Source organism: Gadus chalcogrammus, chromosome 3 (genome assembly GCF_026213295.1).
Source record: "Gadus chalcogrammus isolate NIFS_2021 chromosome 3, NIFS_Gcha_1.0, whole genome shotgun sequence".
In the NCBI taxonomy this organism is placed as follows: Eukaryota; Metazoa; Chordata; class Actinopteri; order Gadiformes; family Gadidae; genus Gadus; species Gadus chalcogrammus.
The window spans coordinates 17,224,940-17,240,003 of record NC_079414.1 but is presented as its reverse complement, the minus strand read 5'-3'; the positions used below and the strand labels follow the sequence as shown (position 1 = coordinate 17,240,003).

Here is a 15,064-nt window from a genome sequence, read left to right as displayed (position 1 = left end):
GATCTTAATTATGTAGGTGTGACAATGGTGGTGTATGTTTGAACTGTTCCCTGCTCTCCCATGGGGTCTTTGTTGTAATGAGGTTGCATTGCTAGTACTTTAAGGAAATATTAAGGTTTTTTTCTGCTGAACATTTTGTTTGTGAGAGATCATGTTGTAAATATCTCTCCTTAGATAGACACATTCAACTGATTGTTTTTTCAAAATGATTGATCTATCATGGAAACGTTTATTTGACTAGCAGTTAAAGAGATACTTCACCGGTGGGAATATGAAGGTTTTATGAATTAAATAATTCAATGTATTATAAATGTGAAAAAAAAATTGAAATCGGTTCATCCTAGCCTGAATAAAGGCAAAAAGAGTGTTTTCATGGTCTCTCTGGCTCAAAGTAAGAAAACCTCCAACTACCACAGTGCATTGCGCTCGCTGCCCCGCCCCCCTGACGGTCTCCCGTCACCCTCATTCCCCCTCAGCACGCGAGCTCCCGCCCCCTCTCATTCCTTATTGGTGGAAGAATTTGCCACCAAAAGTGTGTTGTAGTCCTCGGCCATTCTAGCGGGGCAAGAGGTTTCTCCCGAAATGACGTCAAACGCGTCATTTGACGTCATTTCGGGAGAAAATTAGACGAGAAAAAATGGGCCAAGGGGAGACTGGTTTAGACTTATATATATTTATATATTTATTTATATTACAATAGCGATTTTATAATGATAGAACGCCGGTTCTAAATGGGTGAAGTATCCCTTTAAGTAAAATTAAGATAAACCTAAAACAATTACAAATAAAGAATGCATGGCAAGTGATTCATTTTTGTATCAGTTTAGCATGATCCGTCGATTCAATCCGGTTACATCAGCTACATAAGCAAATATATTTCAATACATTCTGGTGTGCCTCAAGCAATGTATTGCATTGCTTTAAAGTTTGTTCATTCTTTGTAAACAGCAAGAGAACCTTCAAAGCAGTATTTTACGCAGTGACACAGTGCAACCTTCAACAGAGAATACTATTTGAGATGATGTCCTGCAGTCAGTAAAGTGTGAGTGTGTGTGTGTGTGTGTGTGTGTGTGTGTGTGTGTGTGTGTGTGTGTGTGTGTGTGTGTGTGTGTGTGTGTGTGTGTGTGTGTGTGTGTGTGTGTGTGTGTGTGTGTGTGTGTGTGTGAACGTGATTGTGTGTGTGTTGTGTTTCGCTGCAGAAGAGAGGAAGTATAAGTGTCACCTGTGTCCTTACGCAGCCAAGTGCAGAGCCAACCTCAACCAGCACCTGACCATCCACTCGGTCAAGCTGGTCAACACAGACACCGAGCAGATCGTCACCGCGGTAACCGCAGAATCTGCCGACCGCAAGAACTGCGCCTACTACTACAGGTGGGCCTGCAAACCACACAAACACCTGTAAATACAAACACCTGTCATAGATAAACCTGTCATAGCTAAAAACATTAGTACAAACGTTTCAATAATAGATCACAAATATTCCTAATAATGAATACACCTCGAAAAAATATGTTTTTCTCTCCCCTTGTAAAAAAAACCTGCTTGCTTCACTCATACCTACATACCAACATATGTTCATTCAAGAACACACACAAACATATAATTTAACCTTGAGAGGACCAGGTACATAACATGACCCTTTTATGCTAGTTTATATTGAGACCCCCCCGCGACCCTCCTATAGTTATAATAATAATAATTATAATAATAATAATAAGCCGATGTCTCTCTTTTCTCCCTTCCTGGTCTGGTTTCCTTCCTGCGTCCAGCTGCCATGTGTGTGGCTTCCAGACGGAGCTCAACGCCCAGTTTGTCAGCCACATGTCGCTCCATGTGGACCGGGAGCAGTGGATGTTCTCGCTGTGCTGCAGCGTCTGTGACTACGTCTGTGTGGAGGAGAACGACATGAAGAACCACGTCAGTGCTGGCCACGCGGGTGAGGGCGCTGCTCTGGTACACTGTCCTCCTCGGGAGCGGGTTCCCGTTCTCTCTGACTATCTATCTATTAGCCGTTTGTGAAAAATCTCTATTTCCCTGTCTTACTGCCAGTCTCACTCCGTCTATATCCCTGGTCCACAAATTTACTCTCTCTCCCTCTCCCTGTATCTCGCTGTCTCTTTCTACCGGTCTCTCCCTCTCCCTCTTCTACAATTTTACTCTCTCCCTGTATCTCACTGTCGCTCTCTACCGGTCTCTCCCTCTCCTACGATTTTACTCTCTCTCCATCCCCCTGTATCTCGCTGTCTCTCTCTATCGGTCTCTCGCTCTCCCTCATCACACCTTCTCCTCCCTTGCGTAACCGTCTCTATCTCACGTCCGAGCGACGGGTTTTGATTTAGTCATTTTGTTTGTATCTCCAAAATGATCCCGAGCGCCCTGGAGGCCTTGCATGAGGACGGCCCACAAGGTGGACCGATGGATTTCTTGCCCAAGTCTGATATAAAGGAACAATTAACCTCCATTGTTGCTGACTCAATTTTCCCCAATAGAAACACATACATATGAGTCAGGCGTTTTGTATACAGGCTTCTAAAGGTATGTTATGTTGGTTACACCGCTATGGGTTTCTCAGTGAAAATAATTACAACTGACGTAGTTTGATGACGTCATGAAGTAGCGTGGGAGCAAAGGAGTTTTTTTTTTAGCACCATCGCTAGTGAAAATCTAGCTGATGTGACTAATGTAACTACCTTCTAGTTATACAGCCACAAATACCGTTAGCTAACGTTACATTCACTGGCTCATTCAACGTTAGATGAGTTAACTACCCATGAACCTGCAGCTAATGTTATCTGGCACACTCAATCATGTGGGAATCCAGCGCTGTTATCCGTGGTCAAAAATCGATCTTACTTAAAAACAACTCGAGCTAAAATTGTTGAACATTGTACAACGCAGTAACGTTACAATGTTAAAAATGGTGAGTATCAGCTTGGTGGCTGGCAGGAGGCACTCCTAAGTCTTTCCTGGGATAGTGAGTCTGTGTTTCCCCTGAAGTAAGGGGGTAAGGGGATATGACATCACCGACGGTTGACCAAATAAAATGCGGCATAACCTTGAATAAAACAAAAGATTCGAACATTGTTGGAAATATTTTCGATAATGAAAGTACCTTAGCCTTTTTATGCACTTTTCTGTATTCAGATATTTGAATACAGAAACCTTACATAGTATGCCGTTTAAAGTTGCTTCAACTAAGGGGCGCTGATTGTCAAAGCCGTGGTACCCACATTCTTTTCAACCAAGTGGGAAAAAAAAATCCCCATTGATTATGTTTGTTGGACCGTTTTAGTCCTTCGCCTCAGTCTCAAACATGCTTCAAGAACCAAACTGCCTTTCAGTTGGACTCCTTGGTCTTTGCACTTGAGAGTCAGAAGGGCCCTCGATAACTGCCAAGAAAAGTACTGGCACTGAATTCCGCGCCGTACTCTGGAGAAGAAGTACTGTGACCTTCCCGGCTCGGCCTTCTCTGGTCTTTCAACTCAACAGGTTCCAACCCCCTGTTGGCTGACACGTGTTCCTCGGTCTGAAATATCTTTGTACAGTTTAGCACTCATGGTTTATCCTTCCGCTGTGTGGGCGTGTGGGAGGGAGGGAGTGAGATTGTCCATCCCAGACAGCTCTGGGGTCTTTCAGAGGCCACACCGGCCTTGTTTATCTAAGAGGCCTGGCCCCTTATCGCGCCTGAGGGGGAGAAAATCAATAGGCCTTGGGTCCTTTGGAGATGAGCGGGGTTTACGATGCCACTGCGGCCATCTTTTAAGTCCCTCAGTCTGCTTTGGCATTTTACCTCCCACCCACACAAGATGGACTCCCCGCTGCCGTTTTTCCACTCGGGCTTGGCGAGGTGCGCACAGAGCCCGAAACGCTGTTGCCAGTCCTCTGTGTGGTGTATCCACTGTGTAACATAGTTGGGAAAGTAGAGATTGGTCTTTGAAAGAAATCCTGTTTCGTCACCGGCATAATGACCGTTTTTGCGTCGTTTCCCATCCTAGTGTTTTACCGTTATCCGTTCAATCCAATCCAAGCAACAACCGCAATATCCTTTCTCATAATTATCGCCTTCGGATGCTGCTTTCTGAAAGCTTTGTTTTCGGTGGTGCAAAACGCTGCCTTAATGTGTGCAGACAACCAAAAGGGAGAAAGAGAGAGAAATTTGTTGACACATTTCTTCAGCATGGTGTGACCTCACCATGTGGCTGAAGTCGTTATCTCACACCATGTTCTCTCCTAAGTTACTAACAAACTCTTTAGCAGATGCGACGAACAAAGCACCTCTATGAGGGAGAATTCAAACTGGATCCCTGTAAATCACGGGTTTATCTGTCCAAACGGAGTTGGAAAAAGCCAGACTGGAACTGGCTGGGCACGGTAGGTGTCAAACTGACATCCTGCTGTGAAGGCTGGCATCCCCTGAATGGAGGAAGTGGTCTGGTGTCCTGCTTAGCCGGGCAGGGACACAGCTTAGGGGAGCTGGAGCCGGTCTGCTCCATGGTTATTTTCTACCCATGAAATGCTGGGCAACAACGGCTCCATATTGGTTCGCCCTGCAGCGTGGTCGGTACACTCAGTGTGCTCCGATACTGCCTGTTTATGTTGAAAGAATATAAAATACAAGACGGGATCCGGCTGTCTTTTTATTTGCAGTCATTCATTCTAAACCAACCTGTGCCTGAATACTGCACAAACACACGAAATAGCTCAGAGCCTCTGATCACTACTGACTCAGTGTTATTTTAATATTAGCAATAAGGAGCTAGCTCAGCGTGCAGATGATGTGAGCTGGGGAGGAGGTGTGGGTGCAGCAGCTGATAGGTCCAGCTTGCCTTACAGTATGAGGGGAGGTCAGCCTGCGCCGAGCTAATCCTGCCAAATTAACATTCGTATCGAGGAAAGGAGGAAATGTTTAAGGTCACGTATCTATAGATGGACAAGTAAATCATTTATCGCACTTGCAGCGTGCATAGTGTATGCCAACAGGACCCTAATTAACCTGTTCTGAAGCAAATCCCGGATGTTAAACTCCCTGGGGATTTCAGCAGCCGGTTTGAAGGCGTTGTTTAAAATTAGCTGCAAATTGCCTTGTTTGCCCGATTTTGAAAACCAATAACATATTTTATCTCTGCAGGGTAATTGCGATTGTGTGTGCACGTTGAAGACGCTCACTTCCTGAGTGAATGTCTTTTTCGTTCTGGCTGTGCTCCAAGATGGCCGCAGCCATCTTAGGTCCTTTGACCATGACCCTGGTCTCTCTCTCCCCTGCCCCCCGCCCTCTCTCTCTCTCTACCTCCTTTCTAGTGAATTACAAGATGGAGGAGTGAGATCAATAAAAGCACACACATTGTTCTCTGATACTGCTGCCAAAGCTGCCCCCTGCGTGTGTGTGTGTGTGTGTGCGTGTGTGCGTGCGTGCGTGCGCGTGCGTGCGTGCGCGTGTGTGTGCGAGTGCGTTACAGAATTTCTCGTAATTACATTAAATTGCACATATGCAAATTCCTTTATATGCCATTATTACTGTGCGCATCAGTACTATGGAATCAACAATAGTTCTTACGCGTAAGTAATCCTGTGCATTTCGTCCATTAAAACAAGGATATGAAACAGTCTGCAAAATTAGGGATGCAAGACAGCCACGCAGCTTTTTAGTTTTTTACAAGACGGTGAATGTCAAGGAGAACAATAACGTTAATCATTGCATGGATTTACCCTCCTCCTCTTCTCCCGCCCCCTTTCGACAGGTCTGATTTCCCGGAGTCCCCTGAGCGAAACCAAGAGCACCTCCTCCTCCCTCTCCGCCCTCAGCGATTCGCTCAACAGCTCCGAGGGCAGCGACCTCACCCACAGCACTGAAGAACTCAAGAACCTGCTAGCCCCGCCTTCTTCTGCAGGGAGCCAATCCAGCTCCGGAAGCCACTCCGGATCAGGAACAGAGGAGAAGTCGGAGAAAGGCAAGGAGTTCAGTCAACGCTCTGGGCACACAGGTCTTTACTGGTCCTGATAATGGGTTCATACACAATAGCCCTTGTGAGGGAATACCCATATATGGCAGGGGCACTTTACTCACTAGGCTTACTGTGCCGTCAAACTAGTAGGACTCAGTGCCACCGAAAAGACCGGAATTTACAGTGATTCAGAGAGAAACACTAAAAACCATCAAAAAGATACACCTTTGGCAAAGCCGTCATACTCCACAATCAAGTCAGACTGGGACAGGGATGACTAATGGAAAATCCCATTTGTAGAGAACTAACCGTGGCAATATAGACACCGACAAAATGACATCACCTGCCAAGCTCCAAAACATTGAACCCTTTTACTCCCTTTCATAATCCCCGTTCTCCGCCGTGCTCACGCTCTCACCTCTTCCTTTCTCCCTCTCTCTCTCTCTCCCTCTGCAGGCTTTGAGTGCGTCTTCTGCAACTTTGTCTGCAAGACGCGCAGCATGTACGAGCGCCACCTCCAGATCCACCTTATCACGCGCATGTTCGAGTGCGACGTGTGCCACAAGTTCCTCAAGACGCCAGAGCAGCTGCTGGAGCACAAGAAGTGCCACACCGTCCCCTCCGGAGGACTCAAGTAAGGAAAGCAAGTACAGACGAGAGGTTCCTAGCTCCCAGCCGCCCGCCATCACCCCCCCCCCCCCCCCCCTTACCCTAACATCCACCTCCATCTTTGACCCCCTCCCAACAACCACCTTCACCTCAAGTTCAGGCAAGAGGTTTCTAGATCACAGCCGGCCACCATCACCACCCCAACTCCCCCCCCCCCCCCCAAACATTAATCTTCATCTTTGACCCCCCCGTCAACCCTAACAACCACCTTCACCTCAAGTACAGACAAGATGTTCCAAGCTCACAGCCATCTAACACAAAACACTAACTACCATCTACCAAAAGTCAACATCTGCCAACCTCACCACCGCCCTGCAAACCCCATTTCCCTTCCAGAACCTCTATTTCCCGAGCCCTTATCCAGCAGCTCCACCTTCCATCCACCTAACAACTCCACACAACCATTGCCACCTCCAACCCCACCCAACCATCTCCATCCCCACTCACCCAGCCCAAACCAGATTCAAAACACCCCCCACCCCCACCCCCACCCCATAATCCTCCACCAAAAACCCATGGCTCTCTGTTTTGCTTCTCACTCTCTCTCCCACTGACACACACACAGGTGTATTTATCATGGGGGGGGCAAAGGGCTCATCTATTTCCATGGGTCTCCTGTCTTTCATTTTGAATTATTATTAGCTACATGATGCCCTTATTCACACATAGTAAAATGTAATGATGTAGTTCCTTGGAATACATGTTACTGTTAACATACATAATTATATATAGCCTCTGAGCCATTGGAAGTTAATTAACCTATGAGTTAAGAAATTAACGATGACAATAGCTTCTAATTAGGCTGCCATACATCCACACATCTCAAGAAGGACATTCTCCATCGCGGACAAGCATGTTCATAATGTCAGAGATCTCAATGGCTGAAGCCTGGCCTGCATCTCAGGTTAACCACTAATCTCATATCAGTGTCTTAGGATAGCCATTTTCTTTTTATTTACTTTAAGAAGACCTCCCTTAAAAAAATGTGTTGAAAATGTGATGCTGTGATCTTATTTCCAACTAAAATACCAGAATCCCGCTTTCCTGCTCTCCATTCTAAACCGAACAGGAGGCTCCACTTTAGCGTAACGTATTTAAACACATTCCCAGCCCGTCGAGTAAACGTGAAGCGCACACTGCGTATGGTAACATTCAAACATTCAGTCCTACAATGGCTGTTAAAGCCGGCTGTGAAAACCCAGTTGGAGGGTTATCTTTCTCTCGCTGTGACAAAAGGATTCATTACTTTACTTTGCTTGCTTGTTTTTAAAACGAGGACCAGCCAAATCTGTTAAGGTTTTATCACCGCTGTGTTAACTAAAGCTGAAGTTACAACTCTATAACACGAGAGTGACGTGTATGTTCTCACCAGAAGCAGAGGGTCACCTTGGCTAAAATAAGTTTGACATAATATTATTATTCCCTTTTTTCAAAATGGCCAGATCCTAGGCGTTGGGCCTGATCTCATACATGCTGTTGAAGCCTCCTTCTTCCATAATGACTTGCAGGAAAGAGTAGCGGTTAAGGGGTTTGACTCCCAGCCCAGGGTCCTGGTTTCAAGCCCCAATTTCCGAGGGCCTCACCCCTACCTGTTCATACGTGTAATTGGAATCAGATCAAATTACATACCTGACTAAAAAAGTCGATAAATGACTGAATAGTAAGTAGATAATGTAGGAACGACTGAAGCATGAATAGCTATAAAGAGACGGCCTATTCCCTGTTATACGTTCAAATCTAGATGAGGCACTCCGTTTCCCCTCTCGTTTTGAGTATGGCCCTCACAAGGGTACATATTAAGGCTATGTATACCATGGCCTCCTCCTAATCGAAACCCTTCATCAGAATAGGACTCACTGTATAAGAAGCGCTTGACCCAGAGATCTCAGAGCTCTTAACCTCGCTTTTGCTGCTTTATGTATAATAAAAAAATCCTACATTTTAATGGGTATCAGGCCTCGAGGCAATAAAAGCTAAAACATTTAAAAGGGCGTGTAGACGTTTTATATCGACTTCAGAGTCTCCCACAGCATACAGTAACCATGTCTTTTTATAATGTAACTGATCCATTATAATGTACCCCATTCAGTTGTATCCCCCCAAATGTATGTCCTCTGGCGAAACCATGATGCATTCCAACCGACACGGCAGTCATTGTCCGTTGCTTTTTTTGTTGCCATCACAACGGTGTTTGCATGCGCAGTCATTGATTGTCATTATGGATATCGCTTCATCTTGTCATGAGCAAATAACTGTTTTACATGGTGTTTCTATGTAGTCATCCGTGGTTGCAGGGTGTCTCAGACTCCTTTAAATGTTTGGGAATTGTAGTTTTTTTATTAGACACAGCCCAGAGAGCTATGTGAAGCCTGCAGGCTATTGAAACCAGCCCCTTTGAAGCATAATAGCACTCCTATAAAGTATTTATAAAGGATTTTTATAGTCCAGTGTAACTCTAACTGTCACTAACGCCAGTGTTGAGCTATATTGTAATATAAATTATTCAAAAAGGAGGAAGTTGCTTCAACATAAATATTGTGCTCAGTTAAGTAATTGAAGCATATATAAGCATAGGTTATCCAAAATAAAAATATAAAGAAAGCGCCATTTCATGGCAATGACATTTGCATAGCTATGCAGAGGTCATCATTAAATACCGGCCTTTTCTGTTAAAGGAAAGGCAGAGAAGAGCAGAGAGCAGACTGATGTACTGTATGAACTTAATATATACAATATACTTCTTCATCAACCCTGATGGAACCATACGATGATCAGCTATGATTTTGCAATCTAGCTTGTTTTAGTAGATGAACAGACGGCCGATTGTGACGTCAGTGTGTAGACAGGGAGAGAGGGCCTTGTCCATCTGAGGTTTTTCTGAGGTGATTCTGTTCTGCAGGGTTTGTGAAGCGCTTTGGGGCCCAGAGCAGATGAAAGGTGCTATTTAAATGTAAGTGCCACTCCATTTTTTCATCATTTCCTCCTTCCATGTCCCACTGCTCCCATCTCCCCCTCCCCCTCAGCCCGTCGGCCCCACACGCACAAACCCCATGTCATCTCCACGCACGTCTAAAGACGCCGCACATAACCCCCCACACACACACACACACACACACACACACACACCATTTTCCTCGTTAAACCAAACAGCATTTGTACACGTTGCACATAACGGTTCCCTCACCTGCCTCCTCCTCTTCTTCCTCCTCTTCATCCCGCTGTGTCTTTAAATTTAAATCTCCCAAGGTGTGAATTGATTCTGCTTGTGACCGCCACACCCCCTCACGTTAAATGTTTTCTGCTGTTGTGTTGTGCGCCCTACCTCCCTCCATACCTCATCCCACCTCCCATTCGATCCCTGCCCCCCCCCCCACCCTTCCTTACTCCCTCCCTTATTCCCCTGCCTCTCCCTCCTTCCCTCCCTTCCTCCCTCCTTCCCTCCCCCCTCTCTCCCCTTCCTGCCCTTTCTCATTCCCATCCGACCCCGTGCCCCCCGCCCCCCTTCCCCTCCTGCAGGTGCCCCCTCTGCATCTACTCCACCAGTCGCCCAGCAGCCATGGAGTGCCACCTGAAGATTCACTGCAAGGTGGAGTACCGCTGCCGCATCTGCCAGGCCCTGTGGGCCGACCAGGCCTCGCTGGACGCCCACGTGCGCGCCCACCGCCTGGGCAACCACTACCGGTGCGAGCGCTGCGGCTACCTCTCCAAGACGGCCAACAAGCTCATCGAGCATGTGCGCGTGCACACGGGCGAGCGGCCCTTCCACTGCGACCGCTGCGCGTACAGCTGCAAGCGCAAGGACAACCTCAACCTGCACAAGAAGCTGAAGCACGCGCCGCGCCAGACCTTCGGCTGCGGGGAGTGCCCCTTCTCCACCACGCACCCCTTCGTGTTCAGCCGCCACCTCAAGAAGCACCGGGCCGGAGGGGCAGCGGGGGGGGGAGGGGAGGAGGACGAGGAGGAGGAGGGGGGGCCGGGGGGCGGCGGGGAGACGGGGCAGCCCCTGGAGGGGACGTCGCTCGGCGGAGGGCCGGCGTCCAAGCGGCGGAGCCACGAGGCGCTCCTCTTCGGGGCCGGCGGGGGGGGCGGCGGCGGCGGCAGCAGCGGGGGCAGCGGGAGCAGCAGCCCACTGTCCAGCCTGACCGCCTCCCAGGCCCTGCAGTCCGTGGCCCTGTCTCTCACGCTGGGCAGGTCCCCCCACCCGCACCACCACCCGCACCACCGCCCGACGGAGCACCCGCTCCCCGCCGGCCCCCACGGCCCCACCACCTCGGGCCGAGGCCCGGCCGCCCACAGCCCCGGCGCCCCCCCCACCTCCCTCCTCTTCCCCTCCTCCGCCCAGCCGGGGTTTGAGCAGTACAGGAACTGCGACCGCGCCTACCTGATCCCCCTCACCACCCTGTTCACCCAGAACAGCCGCCGCCTCACATTCCACGCCAGGTCGCTGCCCCTCCTCTTCTCCTCCTCCTCCTCCTCCTACACCACCTCCTCCTCCCCCTCCGCGCCGCCACCGCGCTCCCCTCTGAGCCCCGCCTCCCAGAAACACTCCTTCCTGGCCTACCTGGGCCTCGGGGAGCGGGCCAAGACCGTCTGACCTGCCGCTCCTGCCCTGGTTCCCCTCCCGGACTGCCCCTGGCGCCCCCTCAGACAGCGTGGTGTGAATGACCCCTAACTGACTGCCATGGCAGGGACTTGTTTTTTTTCCAATCAGACCAGCAAAATAAGCTGGACCAGGCAAACTAAAACAAACTGATACAAGGAAAGACAGAAAAAGAGAAACATTTATGAGAGAGAGAAAAAAGCTGTATGTGCTCAAAAAAAATGCATTTATATTAAAAAAAGCTGCTTTTCTTATTAGTTCTACGATTGAAATATAACTACTACTACTACTCCTCCTGTTGTCTTTTCAACTTCTGAATGACTCGGACCCGACTTTATTACCCGAGAAAGAGTATCTCGTTTTTTTGGTAGATGTTTTTTCTTTTCGTTGTTTTACAAAAACTTAAAAGTTGGAAAAAGAAGAAACAACAGTTGCAAGTGCTACAGATCCAGTGCGGTTTCTTTTTTGTCTATTGCTCTAATGCATCAAAATAGCATGCCTGTCTCCGTGTTTCAGCTAGCTTTGTCGTCAGTAGAAAGCTGATAACGAAATATCGTGAACTGTTAGCGGGGCGCACCGTTGACGGGAACCAATGAAACGGAAAGCTTTTTCTTTGTAAAAGGCTCGTTTCCAAAGCAACGCCTCAAACCACGCACTTCCTTATTTATCAATTTTGTACATAGTTTTGTAGCTCCGCCCCCTATTCCCCAATGCTTTGATTTCTGTTGATTTTTTGTATAATGGTCAAACCATATGCATAGTTGCTGCCTGATATCTCCTCTGTCTCAGTATGATTGGCTGGTTGTATACATTTCTTTACATTTTAGATGATCGTCTGTCCTAGTTTTTATGTTTATTTCAGAGACTTTCCATGCAAATAAGGTGGAACGGTTGCTCCTAAGAAGATTCTGTACTTTATTTTTTTCAAATGCTTTGATGGACCCAGAAGTCAAGTGAACAAGTCCAATTTACAGTTAAAAATAGGGTAAACTTAGTGATATGACTTGTCAACTAGGAGCTGCATTTCATAGTGTTAAAATCAATCAAACCGAATTGGCATGTTTTTTTTTAGTATGACCTGCGAAGGTATTAAACTCAAAATATGAAAAGCCAACAAAAGAAAACAACTTTTTTCACATATTACTGAGAGCAGGTGGATATCAGTCTAGCATGGTGTGCAAATCTATGTATTGCGCACGTATACTTTAATGACATATATGGATAATTGTTTTGTGGAGGTGACAAGCCCAGGGCAAGCTAGCTAGCTAACTGCCCAGCGCTCCCAGTCACCACAGGCCGATTCAATGGTGCTTTTTGGAGGTTTTTGTAATTTTGTGTAAGGAAAAAAAAAGAACTGTTCCAAAATGACTTGAATGAATGTATTTTTTTTTCTGTCGTTTATGTACATGAGAAAGAGGTGTAGCAGGGAGGCGTTCTGTTTCAAGAGTGAAGTGGTGGCCTTCAATGTCATTTTGTCTTTTTAATTTTCTTTTATTTTTAACTGAGCCTTTTACGTGTTATGTTTTCATATTTTATATACTAACATTGAAAAGAAGAAGAAAAAAAAATAACCCAACATTTTTGGAGAAAGGCACCTGTATGTGCCATGAAGAAGCAAGCCATTATAACTTGTACAGAATTGTGTTGAATGGCTTCATTTATAGGCCCGGACAGACATGGTACCGCATTCGAATCCCCGATCCTCCTCACCCCCTTTGAGTTTTAATTGCACTTAACTTGGTTACCTTTCAAGGCAAAAGCACTTAGGCCCTCTATCTTCCTTTTTAAAGTGCAACATTAGAGTCCAACAAGCCACCAGGATATGTAATGGACGGCAATCTTGAAATGTTTTCTGTTAAAATGGCTGGAGAGAGTTTTGTCCGTCGGCATTTCTGGTGGAGCAAGGGTCCGTCTTTATGAAATTGGCGAACACAAATGAATACAAATTGCATGAATTAGACAGTGGAGGTCAAGCTCTCCCTGGGAAGCGAACAGTCCCAGGCTAAATTGTTATCGCCAACTTTGCACAGTGCTGCACTTTTGATTATGAGAATATGTATTTATCAATACAAATGGACTGTGCTGAATAAGAAGTGTATATGATATAGGGAAACATAGTACAAACTTTTTTTTGCTTTTTTTTTTTGCTTTACCCATGACAGACATTGCTCATGTTCCCAAGTGGTCTTCAAGCCAAAATGGTTTCTTTATATAAATGTAAAGGGATTTTTTTTTCATCACCTTATTGTTGCTCTTTTTAATAACTTTTTTCTAATGATTCATCGTTGATTGTTTTTATTTTTCTACATCAATCATGTCAAAACGTTGATCGGACAGAGGATGCGCATTCGTCAAGACCAAAATGATAATTGTTCATTTCCCTTTTTTAACGGGACATGATTTTAGGATGGAATCCGTCATGGCCTTGTGTCTCTCCCCCCCCCCCTAAGCTAGTGTCATCGGTTCTAGTGACCTCTCGCTCTCCCTCTCTTTCTTTCCCTCCAATACATCTGCTTACTCGTCCCTGATTAATTTGAGATCTGCGCTATCTTTTGTACTCTGGTGCCACTTGGTGGATCGGAGGGCTTCTGTGAATGAGTCAAACTAATTATCAGGGTCCACAAAAGAAAGAAGATAAGAGGCGAGTGGGTGGGTGGTGGGGGAGAAAAAAATGATGTGTCCACTTTGACACTATTTAATCATCTGCCTTCTTTTTAATACTGCGTAATCGCTATGTAATCAAAATGGCTGCACTCTCCTCTCCCCTCCCCCTCCTCCCACAATTTCGAGTTTAATATCCGAAAAACGGTAACAGGGCTTGGTCCTTCTTAAAGAGACAGTATTTCTCAGCGCTTATCCTCTGTTCTGTGTGAGTGTACGCAGCCGACTGACACAGATCTGTTGGGGTTGTTGGGGGGTTGGGGAGTTGAATTATAACTACCTTTCGGCACCCACAGTATGATTGCTCTCTGCCTCGCTCCTTCCATCTCCCTCTTTCTTTCGCTCCGTTTTTTTTACCACTTCATGGCTTTGAAGTCTCAACTAATTTCCTTGGTTGCATTTAGTTTTGCTTTTTTTAGTACTCCACCGCACAGTCTACAATCATTTAGCTTTAAGTTTGGCTGTATTTTTCAAATTAGAACTGGCTCGATTATCATTGTCATTATCTTTTGGCACTGGGTAAAAAGACATTGGTATGTGCTGTATAAAGCTTTTCTTTTGTATTACTCCATTGGTAGGGCTGTACAGGGTTGTTTGTGATGATAACTGGTAAATAGATCATTTGTACTTATTTGGTTTTTTTTTGTATTTGTTTTCATTTGGCATTATTTTATGTTCAAATTGCCAGATCTAAATGTAACAGGATTTGAAAGTAAAGCTTACATCAGATATCTGCTCTCCGTGTTATTATTGTTATATATGTTCTTATGCCATGAGAGACGTTTGTTTCCCCTGGATAATGGAGAGGAACCTTGGCTGACTCATTCATTTCAATGAATGAGTCAACCAAGGTTTCCCCAAACCAAGGTTCTAATATCAGTCCAAACTTTAAAGCTCTCAAGTGTTGAACATCATTCCGAGCTCTAAAGTTCGTAAGAGAGTTAAATATCAATCCAAATTCGAAAGCTCTATAATGAGTTAGTTATCAGTCCAAACTCTAAAGGGAGTTAAATATCAATCAAAACTCTAAAGCTCTAAAGGGAGTTGAATATCATTCCAAACTCTAAAGGGAGTTTAATATCAATCCAAGCTCTAAAGTGTGTTAAATATCAGTCCGAGCTCTAAAGTGAGTTAAACATCAGTCCAAGCTCTAAATGGAGTTGAATATCAGTCCAAGCTCTAAAGCTTCAAA

General features: G+C 46.0%; 1 protein-coding gene across 1 annotated transcript in view; it reads left to right on the top strand.

Annotated features, from left to right (window-relative positions):
- Positions 1-14,620, top strand: part of znf827 (zinc finger protein 827) — a 66,499-nt gene extending 51,879 nt beyond the window's left edge. Inside the window, exons 10-14 of the mRNA XM_056586345.1 lie at positions 1,200-1,371; positions 1,770-1,936; positions 5,739-5,948; positions 6,399-6,576; positions 10,128-14,620. Of these exons, the coding sequence (XP_056442320.1) occupies positions 1,200-1,371; positions 1,770-1,936; positions 5,739-5,948; positions 6,399-6,576; positions 10,128-11,205 (1,805 nt within the window). The 3' untranslated portion in view covers positions 11,206-14,620. The remainder of the gene's footprint in view (positions 1-1,199; positions 1,372-1,769; positions 1,937-5,738; positions 5,949-6,398; positions 6,577-10,127) is intronic.
- Positions 14,621-15,064: the final 444 nt, after the last annotated feature.